The sequence below is a fragment of the Euprymna scolopes genome, chromosome 23 (assembly GCF_053919585.1).
Source record: "Euprymna scolopes isolate OS-2025 chromosome 23, ASM5391958v1, whole genome shotgun sequence".
Lineage (NCBI taxonomy): Eukaryota > Metazoa > Mollusca > Cephalopoda > Sepiida > Sepiolidae > Euprymna > Euprymna scolopes.
In genome coordinates, this window is record NC_136504.1 from 90,739,454 (window position 1) to 90,762,620 (window position 23,167).

General features: G+C 34.5%; 1 protein-coding gene across 1 annotated transcript in view; it reads right to left on the reverse strand.

Annotated features, from left to right (window-relative positions):
- Positions 1-1,157: 1,157 nt before the first annotated feature.
- LOC145246050 (atrial natriuretic peptide receptor 1-like) overlaps positions 1,158-23,167 on the reverse strand; it is a 1,007,513-nt gene continuing 985,503 nt past the window's right edge. Inside the window, exons 19-22 of the mRNA XM_080107893.1 lie at positions 19,384-19,558; positions 17,829-17,927; positions 3,820-3,911; positions 1,158-1,704 (exon numbers count right to left, since the gene is read on the reverse strand). Coding sequence (XP_079964019.1) covers positions 1,603-1,704; positions 3,820-3,911; positions 17,829-17,927; positions 19,384-19,558 — 468 coding nt within the window. The 3' untranslated portion in view covers positions 1,158-1,602. The remainder of the gene's footprint in view (positions 1,705-3,819; positions 3,912-17,828; positions 17,928-19,383; positions 19,559-23,167) is intronic.

The following is a 23,167-nucleotide window of genomic DNA, read 5'->3' on the forward strand; positions in this document are numbered from 1 at the left end:
TACAAACAGAGAAAAAAAAAGAAGATAAACAGAAATGTTGCAAAGAATATTTAAAAAATAAATTTCAAAAAATTAAATCATGCCCTAAATAATTTGAGCAATCACAATCATGGAATGATTAAATTGGTATCTAATATATATATATATGAGAGCATATACATATTACAAATGACTTATATATATGCATGCCCATACACACAGATTATATATGTGCATTAATTATATATATATATGCACATACACACAGATTATATATGTGCATTAATTATATATATATCAATGCACATATACGCATAACTATGAAATATATATATATATACATATATGCATTTATATATGTGTGTATATATATATATAATATGTATATAAATCAATGTACATATATGCATAACAACTATGAAATCAATATGTATATATACACGGACAAACAATATATATATATATATATATATATATATAAGCGATAAAATAACATCAAAATATAGTATTCAACAATTTCACAAAATTCGTACATTTTAATTCCATTTTTTATCTACATAAGCATATTGTACGTGTATTTATATATTTATATGTACATAAATTTATATATGCCTTTATCTAAACACACGTGTGTATAGATGCGTGCATTTATAGAAAACAGAAAATGTATATATAAATATATTCTTTATCATGGGAATATATACATATAATTATATGTATATATAATTCAAAAATAATAGATAGTTATTATAATATTATTAAATTAAATTATTAATGATATGTTACCGCCCTTTTTTTTGTTGCTTTTTTTTACATGTACTTCATGAAAGTTTAAACATTTTTTAAATGTTTATTCATCTTTTAAAATGGGAAAGACCTGATATTTAAGATTTAAACGCCTTCATAAAATGGTGATATGAAAAAGCTACGACTTTCAGTGATTGGAAAATATGTGGTGTGTCGATGGGTTAATAAGATGATTGTGGGGTTGAAGAGGGGTGGGGTTATGGTTTAGGATGGGGCTACAGGACTTCAAAATCTAAAGAATATATATTATACATATATTATATTCGGAAAGCGGGGGTTTCTTTTGAAATATATTTTTCATTTTTTTTTTTTTTTTACGTTTTTGTTGTCTTTCTAAAATTCTACAATAAACATACGAAAATGATATAACGCTCTGTCCAATTTTATTTTAATATTCGTTAGGTGTTTTATTTCATAATTTTTATATTTTTAGGTTTTAAATTACATTTATTTTAATACACACACGCATTCATATTTTTTCATATATGTTTGGATAGAAAAAAAATCAATAAATGGTTGTAAATGTACATTGAAAAAATAGCAAAACTTCACAATGAATTTCGATTAAAATTAAAAGAAAAAATATCTTTTTTTTTTTCAATTGTCCTTATTCATTCATTTTTATTTATTTCCAAATGGTTTGTTCTTTGGGTTAAAAAATCCTTAAACAAAAATGAATGTAAATCACTCCCTTTTCTTAGACCTCTTTTCTTTTCATTTTTAACATCTGCTTCGTTTAGTCTGCTCCTCTCTTTAACTTGACGTCAATTCGTCTTTCATTAATGGCGCGTCTGCCGGCATCAGACTTTTATTCCTTCAGCTCGACTGTTCAATCACATTTGGCGGAACTGCATCTGTTATTGTTCCATCCGCATTTATCTCCCCTTTTAGCCAATGCGTGATTACGGAACCCTTGCCCTTGAAAAAAACAAAAACTTGAGTTAAATTAATAACAACACGAGCGCGGCGCAAAAAATAATACCACAAGAAACGGTTTCATACTGCGTTTCCATTTCCTTATGTCTAAAAATAACTTATTCCAATTCTGATGAACATAAATTACACGATTTTTCATTGTAGATGACTAAAATTCGAGACTGAAAAAGAAATTTAAATTCAGAGAATTTAGATTTAATGCTGTTGTATATTAAAACCCTGCTGGCTGGATTTCAAGTGACTCCGTGAAAGTGCATGTATCGATGGACGATCGAACTAATGAATAATGTTATTGAAATATCTTATATTTCAGTAGAGTAGAGGATAAATGTTTGAAACAATAAACACATTTGAAAATTACCGATAAGTCAAATATTTTAAAGTTGCAATAATAAAGGCCTTGGAACTTTGTTTAGCAAAACAATAGGCTATAACTTTGACCTGTTTACGTAAAGTGCATAACAAACAACGAAATATATACACGTAAGCATGAATCAGGAAGAATCAATTTACCGAAGATTGGTTCGGTGGTCAATCGTTACTTTTACGTCCGCGAGAGCGTTCGCTAGAACGTATCTGGCAATATGCCAGGATATAGAATCTAGGGAGACGCTGCAAACCTTCGATACAAGTCACCACCCGTAAAAATAAGGTTGTGCAAAATATAACCTGTGTCATATCAAACTATAATCTGTATTGGATGGAGATATCTTCGTTACAGAGCAAGAAGTCGGAAGAAACAGTACGAGAAGGTATGTTTCCTTTTGTCTGTGCGCCACGCACGCATAAAAGTTATCGCCGTCACAACCGGGTATTGAGATTGAAGCCCGTTATAAATATCTGTTTCACACGCATCTGTTAGTGTTTGTTAAAGAACTATGTTAGTCATCTTTAAATGAAGGTTTTCTGCGAACTATTATATGAATTATGCATAGATTTACTTTGACACATTCAAACACACACACACACACAAGCACGCATTAGACAATATAAGTCGGTAAAAATTTATGCACACATTAGACAATATAAGTCGGTAAAAATACAGTTTATATATATTACGTATAAAGAAACTAGTGGCGTCCCGTATAGATGGGCATGTTATATAGATTGCCATTTTACGCATAGGTTTTCAAATTATGCAAACATACCAAACTATGCCACACACACACATATATAAACTATATTATTTTTATATTATATTCATAAATAATAACAATATATATTATTTATAATATTTTCATATTTGAATTTTCGAATGGAACATTGTGCTACTTTTATGACCACTAAAATACGCCCCCCCCCAATAAAATTTGGGGTACATTTATTATGTTAAAATGTAACAGAAATTCGATTTTTTTAAAATTTTCATAAAAGGCTTTCAATTTGAATAAAACTAAATTAAATCCACATTATCTACCCTTATGTCTATAGATATGTGGAAGTAGCAGGGAGATACGACGTTGCCCAGGATTGAATGTTGATCAGCGACTGTTCCACACTTCCAATACTTTTATCATCGAAATCGAGTAAATCGCCCATTCGTTAATCAAATCGATTGATTGCCTGCTCTAATTGGGAACCCACCAAAGTGCAGTGAGAAGAAGTTCACATGCCTCCCCTTAGTGACTTTTCCGCATTACATTGTAGTCTACAGTTCAAAATGTAAAAGTCAAGTATCATGGTTCGACTGTGCTCTAAAGAGAAACATTCATTTCGAACGCGCTCCATATCTTATCAAAGAACTTATTAATTTTATACACAGTCCTACTGCTTGTGCAGTAATAAAACTTCTCCAATGCATTTGTGATGTTTGGATATCAACTTTGTTAAAAATCGGACTGTCCTTTCTATTATAGTGTTTTTTTTTTTCGATTATCGATACTTATCGATACTTATCAGCAAATTTCTAAAACAGAACACATCTAATAACATTTCCAGAAACATAAAGTACTTTTGCGTGATATTTCATAAAAATTGGCCGTTTTGTAGTTCATAGGGAGTGAACTAATACACGCATACACAAAATACCTTTTCCATATTAGTAAGAAACACATACCTAACATTTAAGATAAAAAAAGATAGACAACAAAAACTTACTTTCATTTCTACTGGTCCTCTGAGCTCCAAATCGAAATTCCCAAATATATCCAGAACGGCTTTTGTATGTGGACTGACGTGTATTTTCAACGCTGGAAAGATATATCACATATGTGTGTGTGACAACTTAGAAAGCTACAAAATGGTGACGTATTAAGTAAAACATTTTCAAAAATTACACATCAATAAAGTTTTTAGTTTACTTTATTGAGACACGTTTACTACATTTATTATAAGCACAAATAGGAAATCGTCAAACATTTTGCCGAAAATCAAGTCAGATAGCAGAGCTCTCAACGAATCTAGATACCTCAGAAAAATAGCTTAATTATCGGTTAATTATCTTAATAAGTAAACATTACATTTTATTTGCATTAGGAATACATATGGGACATATATTAATATTTTTGGTTTTCATACAAAAACGGTAATACAGAAGATAGGAAAAATAAAAGAAGGTATAATTAAATGAATGCTGTCATCTTTAATAATATATATATATATATATATATATATATATATTATATAGTAATTTATAAAATATATATGGCGATTAAGCTACACTGAACATTCCGCGTTTCATCCACTCTAGGACTGTTCAGGCTTATGCGCGAATTCTGTGGTTGTTTATCGTTTTTATATGCTCCTCTTCTATTGAGATTTTAGTTAGCCAATCAGTTTTCTAGTATCCACAACGCCCTTCCTATCAGCCAATGGGCATGCATTTATCGGACAAAGGATCTGTTTTAAAACTAGGTCAGTGTTTTTTTTATTGTTAGTTTATATATAAATATATATATATATATATATATATATATACATACATACATACATATATGTGTGATCGTTTATGTATATTCATGTTTATTTAATTTATGTATTTGTTTATTTTCTATTGTTTTTGTTAGTTTTAAAACTATTTTGTATTGCTATCCTAGAGTAAATTTTATCTTGTGAACACAGTTATTTGCTATTTCTCTTCTACAGTTTAATAGATGTTGGGGTTCTTTAAAGTACAGGTTAGCAAATTTTTCATGAAGGCATAATCTACATGGGTCGTCTAGGTCCCTACACTTGTCTTATTATTTTCCATTCGACTACCGGCGAATGTCCGCTTTCTTTGAGTTCCCAGTATTTATTCGCTAGTGTTGTTTTTATTGTTGAATGTACTTTTGTGGTCATAGTACTAGCTCTACCTACGTATTGAGCACTTATGAAGTAAATACTTAAAGTTTACGCATAAATCTATACTTTCGTATATTAATTTTATGTGGGTAAATTAAGTAGTTACATATATATATATATATATATATATATATATATATATGACCAAATGATTAATAAAACATGTTAAAAGACATCTTGAAAAAGAGTTAAAAACATATTTAATTTTAAAAAAGGAGACACAAGATAAGTGGATAGCCCTTAATCCGCGGAGTTTAGAAGAAATACTCTCCTTCTCATCAGAGGGCAGGAATTAGCAAAATGCAGGATAGGATTTTGCATATAAAAGTATTTAATGAAACTACAAGTATGTCACAGATCTTACTTGGTTAAAGAAAAAAGGGTGAGGTAAGGAGAACAGGAGGCCAAAGAAAAATGATAAAAAGATTTCACATGAATGGATAGTCCGGTGAAGGGTAAAAATCCAAAAATGGTAAAATCCAAAACGGTCGAATTTAAAATTTCAATCCGATGGATAAATTCCAAATGGTCAAAATAATCCAAAAGTCAGAGTTCCTTGCAAAAAGCGCAAATGGAATGAATTCCAAATCATAAAAAGAATATATATTTATATATATATATACAGGTCTAGTTGAATATCAGCGCTAAGCTCTGGATATTCTTTTTTGTCCATTTTTTTTTTCTATATGGTGGGCTAACTTTCTTGCATTTTCCACGAGAGATTAGAGAAATTCGCCAAACGTGCTAAGGTTTTCAATCCACATGGGTCGTCTTAGGTTTATTGGTGAATTGACTGATCAAATGATGCACCTATAAAAATTTGAGTACACCATCCCCATTCCCAAAGCCAGTCTGATGGTTGATGGTATTTTTTTGTTTTACTCTAATAAGCAATACCTCGAGGATGGGTAGGCGCAATATGAGACGTCAAGGATGGCCGTGTTTTCTGTGAGGATGGATGGATGGATGGGTTATTTAATCAGCATATCAACCTTTGTGGGTCATTTAATGTTGGGTTTTTTGGGGGGCGGGGGTTTCTATCAACCCCTTCTGGGCCATTCAATGCTGAATCTAGTAATTTTGGGGATAGTATTTGATGTTGTATCCAGTTATTTTATAGGAGACTTGGAAGCTCTTTGTATTTTCAATCGTCAGTTTGTAGCTTTTGGTTTGGTTGTTTTATAGTGGATTTTATCACTTTTATTCTCTGTCTTGCAGGATGCTTTTGCAGAATATAAGGTTTTTGCGGGTTATATTTTTTGGAAGAGTCCTATTTCTTTAATGTAAGATAAGATTTTTCTGATGTTGCACTCTTTGAAGATTATTTGAAGATCTATTTCTTTATAGTGTTTTTTCCTAATTTGTGAAAGATCTGTGCATTCAATTAGTAAATGTTTTACAGTAAGTGGTACTTGACAGGGAATGCATTGGGGTTGAGTTTTTCCTTTTAGGAGGTAGGAATAGGTTAAGTGTGGGTGACCTATTCTAAGTCTTGTTAAAATGACATTTTGTTTTTTGTTTGGTTTTTGATAATCCTGCCTCCACTCTCCAAGTGTGGGTTTTATATTGTATAATTTGTTATTTATATTTTCATTCCATTGACTTTGCCATTTCCCAAATATATGGCTGTTGATCAGGGGTCTAATATCCGTGTATGGGATCCTGTGCCCATCAAGGTTCAACTTCATTGCCTCCTTAGTTATAGCATCGGCTCTTTCATTGCCCCTGATTCCCATGTGTCTAGGGATCCTGGTGAATATTATTTTCTTTTGGTCGGTAATGAGATTTATTTTGTTTAGGAGTTTTTTTTTTTTTTTTTTTTTACACAGTGATCACCACTTATCAAGGCCTGGAAACCACTCAGGGATAAGGGTTATTGCAAGTACATTACGTTAGTGTGGAGATTTGATGAAGTGTTTACTTAAGGGGGCGGTTCATTATGGATTGGTTAACGTAGGACTTGAACACATCAAAGTTGTAGTCAGGTGGGAAGCAGGCAGATGGAACAGAGTTCCACAGGCTTGCAGTTCTAAGAAAGAAGCTTTGTTCATGGAATCCACGTTTTGATTGAGGCACAGATAAAGAGTGGGGAAATTTTTCACAGTGGATTCAGCTAGACGGGTGTTTTTCGTGAAAGGTTGGCGAGAGGAGACCAGAGATTGGAGTTCAGACGAGCACTTGCCATGGAAATAACGATAAAACAAGGATAGGCTCGCAACGTCTCTTCTGTGGGAGAGAGGTTGCAGGGTAGAGAAAAGGGCATCCCCCACTAAACCACAAAGTCTATTTTGTACTCCCTCAAGACAGGATAGGCTGTTTTTAGCAGCTCCTGCCCAGATATGGCAACAGTATTCCATCCTTGGACGTACTTGGCTTTTATATAGACAGTGAATTGCATCAGTAGTGAGATATCTTCTGGAGCGGTAGAAGGATCCCACCATCTTTCCAGCGACCTTGGCAACAGACTTGATGTACGTAAAGTTTGATAATTGTGGGGTTCTCTTGTTTTATATTTTTTTTATAGCTGTTAAAACGGATAAGGTGTCAGAGAATATAATAAATTTTTCTGAGTTTTCTTCAGCAAGGATATCCAGTGCTAAATCTATGGCTCTGGTTTCAGCACTAAATATAGAGGCTTCATTCGGAAGTCGTTTGCTAATTTTTGTATTGTTGTAGGTAGCTGCACATCCAACTCTATCGTTATCCTTCGAGCCATCTGTGTATATGCATGTATAGTCAGAGTAGCATAGCTTGATATTTTCAAGTTCTTGTTGAAATATGGCAGAATTTATTTTTTATTTTTTTTATTTTCATTTAAGTTCAGCATTACGTCTGTTTGTTTCATAGTTCATGGTGGGTTTTCGGATATTACAGAATGGTGGATATTTGTTATTGGAATTTGAGATTCTTCTATACTGGTTTCCATTCGAAGTCCGAAGGTTTTTATGGCTTTTTCTTTTCTGTTAAATAGGTTTCTATATTTGGGGTCCAAGGTACATTGATAAGCGGGGTTTGTTGGGCAGGACTTTAGTTTCAGGTAGTGTTGTACGCCAAGGTTTTCCCATCTGAACTTTAGGGGTGCTTCGTGGGCTTCTGCATATAGGCTTTCTTTGGGGGATGTTCTATATGGTCCCAAGATTACTCTTAGTCCTTCATGGTGAATGGGAGCAAGGATATTTATGTAGGAAGGCCTTGCTGATCCATAAATGAAACAGCCGTAGTCCAGTTTCGAACGAATTAGAGTCTTGTATAGTTTTAGGAGCGTTTGTTGGTCTGCTCCCCAGTCTGTGTTAGCGACAACTCTTAATAATTGTAGTGTTTTGTGGCATTTCTGCTGTAAACATCTCAAATGGGGAATAAAATTCAATTTTTTGTCAAAAATGATCCCTAGGTATTTATATTGATCAGTAATATCAATTTTTTTGCCATCGAGTTTGAGGGTTGGATCGTTGTGCATTTTTTTAATATTACAGAAGTGCATGCACTTCGTTTTAGACTCGGAAAATTTAAGACCATTTTCCGTGGCCCACCGGTTTATTTTGTTTAGGTTCAGCTGCAACTCTCGCTCTATTGTTTGGACATTTTTTGATCTATAACAGATCAAGACGTCATCGACATATAGGGAGCAGTCGGTTCCAGGACTTAGGCATTTGGTAATATTGTTAATCTTTATATTAAATAAAGTGACTGATAGTATGCTTCCTTGTGGGACCCCTTCTTCCTGGTTTTCGAGGTCAGAAAGGGTGGATCCCACATGGACCCTAAAGTCCCTGTCAGATAAAAAATCTTTTATTAGTTTGGGTAGTCTTCCCTTTAGACCTAGATTGTGCAGGTCTATCATGATGCAATATATCCATGTTGTCTCGTATGCTTTTTCCAAATCAAAGAAGATGGTCGTTATGTGTTCTTTTTTTATGTACCCCTCTCTTATGAAAGTTTCCAGGCGTACCAAGTTGTCAATGGTGCCTCTTTTATTTCTGAATCCACTTTGGACGTCTGTTATCAGGCCATTTGCTTCGAGGTACCAGGTTAATCTTTTGTTTAGCATTCTTTCGAATGTTTTGCATACGCAACTTGTCAATGCTATGGGTCGGTAGCTTGTGGGATCAGACTTAACTTTATCAGGTTTGGGGATGGGGATCACTGTTGCTTGTTTCCATATGTCAGGGAGTTTACTCCTGATCCAAATGTCATTGAAGATGTTTTGGAGGTAGATTAAGGATTTTTGAGGTAGTTGTTTCAAGAACTCGTAGTGGATCTCATCTGGCCCTGTTGCAGTGTTGTGTGAACTGTTTATGGCGTCGGTTGATTCAGATAGGGTGAAAGGTTTGTTGTAGTCTTCAACATTGTCTGAGTTGAAGTTTAGTTTGTTTCTTTCAACATCTAGTTTGAGTTTTTTGAATTGTGGTTTATAATTTTTGCTTTGTTTTGGTGTTAGAGTTCAGTTTGCTGATATAGACTCTCCATGACATTCTTTTGGCCTCCTTAATTGTTCTACGGGCTTTTGCTCGGTTTTGTTTGAACTGGTCTAGATTGTGGGTAGTGGGACGACTTTTAAATTTTCGCAGTGCAGCTTTACGTAATCTTACCGCCTTTTAGCAAACTTCATTAAACCAAGGTCTTTTATATTTTTTGGATTTGGAGCCTTTGGGTATACATTCCCCAGCTATTGACATCAACGTCTCAGTGAAGTGTTCCATAGAGTTCTCCAGTTCATCTTTGTCTATTAGTTTTGCATTGCATTGGGTTTTATATTCCTCCCAGTTTGCTTTGTTTAGCTTCCATCTGGGGAGGTTATCTTCAATCGGGATTGAGTTTTCAAGTATGATGGGAAAGTGATCGCTACCATATGAGTCATCATACACTTGCCAGCTGTAGTACATTAATGTGGCTGGGTCGCATAGTGACAAATCAATGGCTGAGTATGTACCTGAGGCAGGGTGGAAATATGTATTGGAGTTTTGGTTCATGAGGGACAGATTGTTATTGCTGATGATATTTTCTAGTTTTTTACCTTTTATGTCTGTTTTATTGCTTTCCCATATGATGTTGTGGCTGTTGAAGTCTCCTAGTAGGATGTATGGTTTAGGAAGTTGTTCTATTATTTTGCTGACTTTGGCTTCATTTATGGGGTCATGTGGTGGGATATACATGGAACAAATGTTGATAGTTTTATGTAAAGTAGTTTTCACAGCAATTGCTTGTAATGTTGTCTAGAGTTATTTCGCTCTGAGGGATGTCGTTTCTAACTAGAATCGATACACCTCCGGAGGCTCTCTGTCCAGTATTGTGTATAAAGTTGTATTAGGTGTAGTTTTTTTATAGTGATGTTATCGTGTGTCTTTAGGAATGTTTTCTGGAGGCAGATGATAGCAGGTCCTAGTTTAGATATTAACAGTAGCAAGTCGTTTATGTTTGCCTGAAGTCCTCGGCAGTTCCATTGAATGATAGTTTGAGTTTTTTTATTGTGGTCTGTCATTTTATTTGTCTGGGGGTGTTTTGTCTTCTACTTCCATCTCCTCCAGTGTTCCTACTTTGTTTCCTCCTCTTGGGGTTGATTGGGATCTAGATCTTGGTTTGTTTGTTGTTTCTTTAGCTTTCGTTTTATTGGTTGATGGTGTTGTTTCATTTGATTTGTTTGTGGTTTTATTTGGTGAGTTTTTTCTTTTTCTTTGTTTGATTTAATTTGAGTTTTTTGATTTGTTGGTTCTGTTTTTTTTTGTTGTACTCTCTTTTGTAGACTGATTATTTCCAGAGTTCAGGATAAGTGTTTTAATTTCTTTCATTAGGTCTTTCATCTCTTTTATCAATTGAGATATTTCTTCAGTTTTTATTTCTGGAGGATTTTTTGTATAACTTTGACAACTTTGATTTGTGTGTATTTTAGCATTCTTGGTTACTTCTGAGTATCTTGCGTTCATAATTTTCCTGGCTTCCGGGAAGGTTATTTTTTTTGTGTACTTTATTGTTGTTATTTCTTTTACTTTTAGCCATGTTTTGCATCCTTTGAAGTCAGCTGAATGGTTTTCCTTACAGTTTAAGCATTTGGGGTCTTTTTTGCAGTCACTATGTTTTGAGTTTTCACCACATCTTATACATATTGGTGATTTGGTGCATTTGGATTGGTGATGTCCAAATTGTTGACAATTGTAGCACCTTAGAGAGTTTGGGATGTATTTTTCAGCATTCACTTTTAGGTATCAGATTTTAATCTCACTTGGGGGTTTGTGGAGTCAAAGGAGAGTATATATGTATTTGTCAATATAGTTTCTGCATTTCGTTCTATTCTTATTCTTTTTACATCTGTTACACTTTGGGATGATAGATTAGATACAATTTCCTTAGTCGAGCAATTTGATAGTTCGCTGCATCTAATAACTTCTTTTGAGGAGTTTAGGTATGGGTGGGGATAAGTTTTAATTTTGATATTGTTAAAGGTTTGCCATTTGAGAATTTCTTTAGCTTGTGTTTTTGTTTCAATTCGAAAAGTATGGTGTTATTTTGCAGTCTTTTTATCATTTTGGGTTTTATTTTTTGAGAGAAAATTTTTTTCCATTGTAAAAAGTGAAATTTTATGTATTTCATTTTTTTCAAGTGTTTCCATTACTAAAAATATTGTGTTTTCATTGATTAAGCAATTCTGTTCGTCCTCTGAACTTGAGATGTCGGAAACATCAGAGAAGTTTCTTTTTTTGGGGGTTTTGGGGGTAAAAAAAGCAATAATCAAAAAGGTTAGTTTTTTCATCATCTTTGCTCCCCACCCACCTCGGAGGCCTATATGGGAAGTGCCTGGGGGGAAACCCATTCGCCCAGGCTCAACAAGGATACCAAGGGATATATACTAGATTTATGTGATATCATTTATGAGCACCTGTTTTCGTTTGATGTTACTTTGGGATATGAAGTAATTTAAAGGGTTTGCAGCCACGTCATAGATATTTCACTACGTCGATCAACCCTCAGCCACCGCTTTCCACCATATATTAGGGAGTAGATGTTATTTGTGGGGAAGGGATAGGCATATTGTGTTGATGATAGGTTTATGGGTTGGGTGATATATTGTGGGGCTTGACGTGACCAGCCGATTGGTCGGATCAGGCCCCTCCGACCGCCCGTCTAGCCCAGTAAGGGCCAAAGTGATGTGTTGGGAAGTGGGGGCACTAAATCCTGACCTCCAAATCTCTCAACCACCAGGAACCTGCCTGTCCTAAAGGTATTACGGGTCGCTACCTACGGCCAACAGCTAGCCCCATTGAGGGACTTCTACTCTCTGCAGGGGGGTAGTTGGCATATTCTGATGCCCTGCCGACAGGGTCCAGTGGAATCTGATCAAATTTTGAAGAATAATTTTTTAATACAATGTATTTATATTATTTATTTATTTTATTTTATTTTTGGTTTGTTTTTTATTGAACCTATACTTGGGACCCTAACAGGTACTACCACTCCGGGTCAGGGTGAACCTGGGAGCAATGGCAATTAAAGGGTGGCTCCACGCTCCCCAAGGCCCGCAAACTGGGGCCTCACCATCAGATATAGTTTAAAGTCATATCTAGGACCGGGAAGTAGGGAAGGAAAAAGAAAGGAGGGGAGAAGGGAGAGGGGCTGTTGATTTTGTTTTTATTTTTGTAGAACATAATTAAGTTTTACAAAAGAGAATAAAAAACAGAAATCGCTGTAGGTGCATTTCGTCTCAGAAAGCCAATAGGCAGCCTGATCTGGTAGCACCAGTTCTGTGAGGAATTTTCTAAATTCTTTCATGGGTGTAGTGTGTAGTTATCTTGATAGATTGTATGGGAGGCGACGGGAAATAATGGTATGGGTCATGTCGCTATGTGTACTTTCTTTGGATACACATTCCTAATGGTCATATAGATAAAATGGACACAAAAAAGAATATGTAGGACTGTACTTTATGTGTCTGGAAATGTTTTTAGATAGGTTTTGTATAAGAATATCTTCATCAACCAGACTTGTATCAATGAAATAATGTTGCCCAAGTATATATATAGATATTTTTTACATGGGGGTCACCACTGACCAAGGCCCAGAGGCCTCTCAGGGATAAGGGTTATTGCGTGTACAGTAATCAATGAGATAGTATTGTAGTAATCATTAGTATTGGGGGTTTTGATAGAGTGTCTTACTTAAAGGGGCGGTTTGTCAGGAGTTTGTTTATGTTGGACTTGAAGACGTCCAAATTGTAGTCAGGTGGGAATATATATATATATATATATATATATATATATATATATATATATACATACACACACACACGTGTGTGTGTGTATAATTCTTCTCAAGGTTAAAAGCCCATTTTAAGATTAGATTTTCCCCTTTTTTGTGTGTGTCATCAAAAACTGGCACTGCACAAAAGCGAGGAGAGAAAAACAGAGGAGAGAAATCTCTAGCCAGACCTCCACTATTGGAGATGGATAAATTGTGATGAATACTATCGGGAGATTTTGGACTAAAAAAAAAAAAGCTGACCTAGAAAATAAAAGTTAGTTTTTCATCATCAAAAATATCGCTCATGTAATGTGAAAACTACAGGAAAAAAATAAATGGCAACCTCACATAGTGTTTAGGGATGGGGAAGACGTACTGAAATGTTTATAGGCGCATCATCTGATCAGTCACTTTACAAATAAACATTCACCCATTCATTTCAATACCTGAAGAGGACTCGTGTGGGTTGAAAACGGTAGTACTTTTGGCGAATTTTTTGTAAGAATTATATTTCAGCAATAAATTTCAAATATAGGCAATTAATACTTTCCAACCATATAAATATGCATGAAAATATGAAGTATTAAATGTACGATGACCATTCCAAAGGTAAAGCCTCCTATTCTTTTTAAACTGAAAAGTTGAAAATCTATGAAGACGGGAGTGGTATCATTAAAACGAGGGACTTTTTTAGCTTCAGATATTGTTCCTACATAATCACCACCATTGTCCATTTACTTTTTCGCATCTGTTTTAGAAGTACGACCATAACAGATGTCATTTTTTCTTAAGTCTCACACCGCCAATATCTGTAACAGAGAAATTAAACTTTGAGTCATAATAATAATACAATTTGCAATCTCCTTTGATCCATTCGGGCAGAATGAAAAGGAGGCATCACGTTTGGAACGCACCTCGTTTAAAATAGAGGTCCAAAGGAATACGGCTAAACACTATGTATAATTTGCTGTTAGTAATGTTACTAATAATATTATTACTTATAAAATAATAAATGGGAGAAAATGCTCTTTCTAGTTCCTTTTAAAATAATTGTTATTTATTAAAAAAGAAATTATATGAATATATCTCTGTGCTATTTAATTAACACTTGCAGTAATTTATTTTAATTTTTATTCACAAAAGAGTTACCACTTATCAGGGCCATTCGATGATAAGGATTAATGAGTGTCAACGGAAAAATGTAGCAATCGTTAGTAGTGGAAATTTGATGAATTAGATTACTTAAGGGGAATGGCTCATCAATAACTTGTTCACATTGGACTTGAAAACGACCATATTGTAGTCAGTTGGAAATCAGGGAAAAGTAATAGTGTTCCACAGTCGTACAGTTCTAAGAAAGAAGCTTTGTTCATGGTATCTACATATAGGTTTAGGCACAGATAAAGAGTAAGGGAAATTATTGATAGTGGTTTCAGGTGGATGAGTGTTTTTCGTGAAAGTCAAGCCCTAAAAAAATAAATGAGTTATAAATACGCTGTGGCTTAACGTAAATAAATGTGGAGTAAACATTGTGCCAATCTGTTGATAGATAAATCAGACGAACCTCATTTTTGTTTTAGTCGACGGAACGATATATGATTTGAGAACTAGTGGATTAGTAAAATCGGAATTGTTTCTCTTAGCGACCTCGTACTTAGCAATATTTTTTTAATGTGCATGAAAGGTGCTAACATACGTCTGAACATTATAGATATATTATTATTATTCACTCACTAAAGTTTTCACACATGCCATCACCAAAGAATACTCTTTGAGAACAACTTGCGGTGTTCTCTGGAGTTTGAGTGACAACATGTCTTCCTAGATTTCCAATACTCTCCACCTCTTTCGATACAATTTTCAAATTAATTTGCATTATCACAACAACCGTTTACCATTGATTTCCTATTGGTAGCAACCATTTGTCCTCACTGGAATCTGAGTGGCAATAAGCCTCCCCAAGGTCGCAGTCCTCTTCATACTCAGCCAGTGGAAGTCTTCTTCTTATTATTATAATTATCATTATTGGCTCACAAGGAGTTTTAACACAAGTCATAAAGGATCTCTACTTGAGAACAACCTGTTGTGTTCCTTGGAAGCTGATTGACAAGTCTCCCCAGATTTCCAGTACTCTCCACTTATTTCAATAATATTTGCTGCTTACTATTGATTTCTCGCTAGTAGCTGGAGTTTGAGTGGCAATAAGCCTCCCCAAGGTACCAGTTCTCTTGGCATTTATCCAGCGGATGTCTAGTCAGCACTCTCTTCGATTTTTCCATCCTCCTTGAGCCTTCTTGGCTATTTGGCATCATTCTTTTTGATTGAGAGGGGATAGAGAACTTATAGATATGCAACTTCATTTTGTGTTTCATCCCTGCAGCAACTCGTCTGGCCTGTGTATGTGGCTCATGTATTAATCTCTATATTCAAGGGGGTTCCTTAATATTTCAGCTGTGTTCATTACTTTTATCCGTTCTATCTTTCCAACCATTACTCTGATTCCATTTTCTCCCATTTTTTCCAAAGTTTTTTTGGAATTTTCCTAGTGCTCCTACTATTATAGGTACTATCTTGGTTATTTTTTTTTATCATCTATATTCCTTTCAGCTCTCTGGGATCCTGTCGAAAGCCTTTTTGTAGTCGATCCATCTTTTTCCTTCTGTATACCTTCTTTAGGATGTTTTGATCTGTTGATCTATGTATAGCGGATCATGTTCTTCTTTTTCTTTTCTGGCATCCTTTCTGTTCGGCGGGGAGAAGTCCACAATTATTCAAGGAGTTGTAGATTTGTTCACTCAGTTGTGCTGTTAGTATTTTCCACATAGTGATTAAGCACATGATAGGCCTATAGTTGCTGGGGGCAGTTCCTTTCTCTTTCAACTGCGCATGCGCAAATCGTTTATATGACAGTTTCCTTATGCTAAGAATAAGCAGGTTTGAAAACACTATGCAACAAAACTCACGGTATTTTTTTTTTTTACACAGTGATCACCACTTATCAAGGCCCGGAGGCCACTCAGGGATAAGGGTGTGAGTTGATTGCGATAAATTATGTGCAGGTATGAAAACTATTTTTGTTGTTGAATATAATTGCATATACCACCTAAAATCTACTGGCAAATATACATTTGTATTGAGAAATTCACATTTCAAAACTGTTTATTGTTGTTGCATCTAGTATACGGTTGGTGCAAAAATAATGTCGTTTCTTGACGTGCAACTTCAAAAGATCATAACTCCTTTATTAATAAACTTTATTAATTGAAATAAGAACCATTAGAGTTGACACATTTTTGCCAACAAGAAACAAGTGTATTTATCCCATTAGCATAGAAATCCGATCTGAAAGCGATGGAGTAATTGAAGGCCGATTCGGCATCATCTCGGCCTTGAAGCATTTTTCTCACAGGAATTGGTTGGTTGTTTTTGTTTTACGGCATATCAACCCTTTTCAGGTTATTTAATGCCGAATCCGGTGATTGTAAAGAAAAAATTTTTTAATAGAATATATTTGTTTTTTGCAAGTCAGTTTCTATATAACCCATAGTTGGGGCCCTAACAGGTACGACCACTCCGGGTTAGAGTGGACCTGGGAGCAATGGCAATTAAATGGTGGCTCCACACTCCCCAGAGCTCGCAAGCTGGGGCCTCACCATCTGATATAGTTTAAGGTCATATCCAGGACCTTCTAGCAGGAAGTTGTAGAGATGCTTGAAAAAGTGATAATCGGTGGACGAGAGGTCCAGTAAATATGGTGGATGAGGCAGAGTCTTGTAGTTCAATTTGTTCAGCTTCTGCCGGGTCAGTTAGGCAACATTTGTACACAAAATTGACCAATCTCATTGGAGCTTCTGGTGCATTTCGTCGGTTTGTCAGCAGTACTTCTCTGTCGCAATCGTTTTGAGAAGCAGTGATGGATGAGACCTGCAACCTACCAAACAGTCACTATAACCTTTTTCTGGTGCAATTTCTGCTTCGTGAAGTGTTATAGAGCTTCTCCAACATCCAACTACTGTGCTGAACAGTACCGTTTGTCGTAGCGCATCCACTTCTCATCACACATCACAATCCGCTCGAGAAATGAGTTGTCTTTGTTGTGCAGAAGGAATGTAGAAGACACCTCCAAAGGGGATTTTTTAGAGTATCGTTCAATTCATGTGGCACCCATTTATCCAACTGTTTCTATTTGATTTTACATGGAGGATCATTTCGAGTTCAAATCTATACAGAAAAATACACTTTGTATTGCGAAATACACATTTTAAATACGTAAACATTACGTTCAGAATAACAAGTTAATATATATGGCCGCCACATTTGGGCATATGGCTTGTTGATGGAAAAAGCAAAACACCGTGATCTGAAAATGAATCGAAATACGAAAACGAGCACTTTATTATTCTAGAAAACAGTACCTCACATGTATCACAATCACATGTTAGAGGTATTCTATGATTATGATAAGAAGTTCGTGTGTTTTGCTTCAATTTTCTATTTTGGCTAATTTCGTTATCCGTTTCGGATCGCAGATTTTCGCTTTTTACATCACCACTTCTGAAATGCTATTGATCGAAAACAAATTGCTTGCTACTCACGTAATCCATTGGATTCCATCCGAGAACAGGTGTTGACAGTATCCCCAAATAGACAATAACGGGGCATTTTCAATCCAACGACACCACTGCAAACAGGACCTGAAAGAGTGGAAATGTATTACTAATTTTCATTTTAAACTAAAACTATAAATTATTACAATGATTACGTATTATATACGTTTGAAAACCAAATCATGATGCAATTATATGTGGATAAACAATATCTGTTGTTTAAAATGAATATATTTCGAAGTAATACTTCATCTTCAGCTGAAGATGTAACGGATCTATTTAAAACTTGCTGAATGGAAGAGTGCAAAAACTTTTCACTCTTTCATCCAGCATGCTTTGAATACATCCACCATTTGAAAAGGGGATTTTTTTCCCGAAATATACTGGATATAGTCACAGATCACACAGGCAAGACATTTGTACTTAATACAATTGAATAACTATATATAGACATATATGTATAGACTTACTGATTTGTAAATTGCCACTTGTTTTCATCTTTCTGACTTTCAACACCGACTATATCCCATTCCTCGCATTGCGATACCCTCCTAAATCTCTTCTACATATCTTTCCCATACAATGCTTCAAGCAAACTACATATCATATCATATATATATATATATGTATATATATTATGACTAATGTTTCAAAATACTTTTAGATTATAAATTGTATAATAAACTTTAATTATTTCCAATATTTTTATTATTTTTTTAATTATATTAACTTAAATTATTTTTTATTATATTAACTTAAATAATTATAGAAGTAATTTTCAGTAAAGATCATTTAACAAGCTCTTCAGGAAAATATTTTTTATAGTAAAATTGTGGAAATGTTACAATCTTCAATGGGTCTTACCCTATCGCACGCGCCTATTGGACTACATCATATGCATGCATATGAATTTTAAAGAACTCTCCATCTATGCCACTCTTCACGGTTTTGGGTCTTACAATTGTACTTCTATTTTTCTTCAAGGAATATCCTTTTTAATCTTTGCTTCTTTTAAACTTTTCATGCAAACTTTTTTAGTTTTCAATTTATGTGTTAAATTGTAATTGTATAATGTTATTTTGCTAAAAATATTTCTTCTAGTAGGATGAGCCATTTATTGAAAATTGAATGGAATAAAATATATATGTAAATAATTTATGCCATTTAATCAGTATGTATAGGGTTGACAAATTGGCCTTTTTGTGCCAAAATTGGCCATTTTATTGAACCATGTTTTAATTAAGAGCATAAGAAAGGCCAAATTTAGCCTTAAAAAGCCAATTTGGAAAACTTTAGAAAGGTTGATTTTTAAAAGCAATATGGCGGCCTCGAATGTAGTAAATTTAGTCTATAAATGGTGTAAAAAATAATACAAGTAATTTTTTTCTAGTTTTATTTCAGTCTTTGGGTGGAATAATGTGTTTTATAGAAAAACAAGAAGTTTGTATAATTTTTTGTCGTTCGACAAAAGAAAACAAAACCGAAAAATAGCACTTGTGTGTGATGATTTAGCAATGTTTTTAATGTCATTCTCTGTACTTACCTGTATGTACACCTATTCTTAATTTCAGTTGATCATTCGGTCTATGACGAATCTTAAATGAAAACACACTTCTTAATAGCGCTATCGACATCCGAGCAATTTCTCGAGCGTGTAAGTTTCCATTACGAACTGGAAGCCCAGACGCGACCATATATGCGTCGCCAATTGTTTCTACCTTGAAACGAAAAGAATTTAAACCAAAAATTATCATTCAATTCGATAACCAAATAAGGATCTGAAGCAATGTTTAAAATTAACATAAAAGAAACCAACTTGTAAAACAATGGGATTTATTTGGAGAGCAAGCATTGTTAAGCCATTTTTTTTTGCACGTACATCTGTATACGAACATATTGTACCTATTGCCTCTGTTCATAAAGGCGAAATCTTTGAGACTGAAAGAAATTTTATTTTTGTTCCGATGCCACTTGCCTCTTTTTGATGAGGTGTAGTTCCCTCACATAAAAAACTGACCTTCTACATAATAGGTAGTCAAGTTAATAGGAATCCTTTCGGACTAATTCTTGAGAACATATCCTGACTCAGTACAAACAACACCAACTTAATAAATTAATTTTTTTGTTTTTTGTACGTCTATTCTTCATAGCTAACTAGTTTGAACGAAAGATCACGCTTAATCCATAAATGGAACAATGAGATATACAGTCACTTCCGGTCAGAATGAAGATGGAAGTAACAAAGACAAAGATAGTTACTTATCTTACAAAGTCCTTAAATTGGAATCTTATCACCAAAACGTTTGCATGATTCCAAAGTGTTATGTGTAAAGCTGATATACCTATTTACAATGGGTTTACCAAAATATACATAACTGGGTAGCGATTCATGGCAGTTATGGCGTGTATTTCTGTGACATAGTTTTGCTAATACACTTTTTGGTAACTGCACTATTTTTATCTTGGTACTTACCAGCCTGCAGGATTATATTCTATTTGAAATAAAAAGTACTTTCTGACAGATATTACAATTCTGGGTAAGAATGACGCACACTGTCCAAGTTTCGTAATTAGATACTAAGCACTGAATGTAGAGGGAGAGGTTCTGCACGTGAGATTACTTACTTCTAACTACTCTGAGGAGTTTAACCCATCATTATTTTTAATATCGCATACTGTTATTGCATAGGCTTAGCGGTCCAAGGTTAATTCCATTGTGATTTTCAGTTAATCGTGGTTCTAACAACAAACATCCGCAAGTGATAATCTCTCTCTCAACTTTGATCATTGCAATAGTGATGTTCAGGCGACTTCTCTTCTGCTATTTTTTTTCTTCGCAACTGCACTTCTGTCCTACACGCTAGCGATGTCCGTGTTCAGGCATTGCCCAAGAAAATTAAAAAAATCAAGAATCACAACTCACGGAAGTGAAGTGAGACTGGAAAACTTTTTTCGTTTAGAAATGATAAGCATTTATCATAAGCAGAACCTTCAACATTATAATTTAAAAAGAAAATGGAAAATAAATAAAAAATGAAAAATAAATTCAAAAATAAATAAAAAGTAACAATAAATAAAAAATAAATACAAAAAAGAATAGTTATTAATGTTAATGAGAGTTCCTTTTTCAAAGAAATTACTTATCCTTTGCACATCAACTGCATAACCATCACCATTCATCTCCTATCGTTAGTATAAAGTTAGTCTTTTAATCACTCTTCCAAACCAGCATTAAATTGATCTTACAGATACAATGATATAAAGAACATATGACGCAATACAACAGACAATATCGTTTTTTAAATTGAATCAATAGATTAAAATTGTAAAGTAAAATGTTACCCATTAACACAACGCAAAACAGTTACTAGCTACAAAGATGAAATTTAAGCTTCTGACATTGTCTACACATCAGAATCAAAATTAAGCCGCAAAGAAACCTAAAGTAATATAGTTACTAGTCAAGTGAGGAGATGAAAGTTCATGCCCCTCAAACTGTCTTTTTACACACAGCCTCTACTGCATGAATATGTTATACAAGTCGGACGAAACGTGTGCTTCCTGGTTCATAAAATTGCTCGACCAGTCTCGTCGGCATTTCACAGTCAGAGAGTCTAAAGAGATTTGCAATAAACTAACACCATTTCAAAGGCGTGGAAAGAACCTTGGCCTTTGGGCTAAGATCTGTTCTTCAGATGCTACACTTCAATGTCTTTTTCTCTGTTAGTGGAGGAGAACTCCTTCACGACTGAGCCAATTTTCATTTTTGTTCCTTTTCTCCACATTAAAAAACGACCCTGGTGTCTCACTCTGCCCCGTGGGGAGGCATTGTAAATAGGAACACCATTTCAAAGAGAGACAGTGAAGCTTGGTCTGTGAACCGCCAATAATTGAATAGATTCTTACCTCAGTCCCACATAATATCACTATCTCCAGAATGACAGACACATGAAGACCTATGCTTCACTTTATTGCCTCTGTTCTATGTTAATAAAGGCGAAATCTTTGAGACTGAGAAAAAAATGTATTTTTGATTCGATCCATATTGCCCCTTTTTGAGGACGTTTAGTTTCCCCACAGAAAAAAAACCGACCTTGTACATAACTCTGCCTTAATAGGTAGTCAAGTAAATAGGAACACTTTCGGACTCATTTGTGAGAACATATCCCGGTTTAGTATGAACAATAATATGAACTCATTGTCTTAATTGAACACTCAAATATCTATGAATCTCATATTTTAAATGTTTAGCGCCAGAAAAGAGCCACTTGATTTCTGCAAACATACTGAAATATATCTATAATTAAATAATAATATTTCTTTTAGACCTAGAGACATGTGTGCCTCATGCTTACGCAACCACCAGTGTAGGATAGTGACAATTGCTACCAATATATATATATATATATATATATATATATAGACAGATAGACATAGTCGCTACACTGAACATATTAATTTCAGACAAGTTGTCAGTCCGGAGCACAAGTCTCCATCAGGCGACGTAAAAAAAAGCTTGCATTCCCGTGAAGAAGTTTGGTTTTTAATCTACTTGTCTGAAACATTAGCATGTTCAGTGTAGCGACTATGAAATATTTGTTTATATAAAAAAAAATATATTTTGCTTTTTTTATTGAGCACTTTTAAAAACCTCATTTAAATTCATGAGTTTTCCTACCTGAATACCTTTAGCTTTATATATATATATATATATATATATATATATATATATATATTAGTTTTTTTAAAAAATTTTTTTCCTTTGAAGATTGTAACATTGGGTATAGGGCAGCCTCAAACCAGCTGCCAGCACTGTTCTGCTTTTTATTAAAACCAACCGCGAACTCTTTTTAGTATCCTCGTTGTTTCCTTAAGTGCTCTTTTGCACTTGGTTCATTAGAAATATTAGTTAGGACTTCAGGTTCTTCTTTATAAGCCCCGTAGCACCTATAATCCCTAAGATTCCAGTTTCTTTTCATATCATACATGAGACCTTGCTTTTTGGTCTGTTTCTCCCTTTCAACTTTGTTCAGACCTTAATTATTAGGAACACATACTTCAATCAAGGTTGCAACTCTCTCTGACTATGTCAGGTTTCACAGCAGCATTTTCAAGGTAGGTGACTGTAGGAATTACATGGTTGTGATGCATGGTATATAAGTCAATTCCAACTGTTCTTTCAGGTTGATGTTCCCAGGGTTTGCTGCTACATTGGATGTTTTTTTACAGATGGTCCAGTGGAGGTACTTACATACTCCATCATGTCTCGTTGTGTAGTAGCCGTCTCCCAAAAGGACCTTGCAACTTTATATCAAATGACTCACACT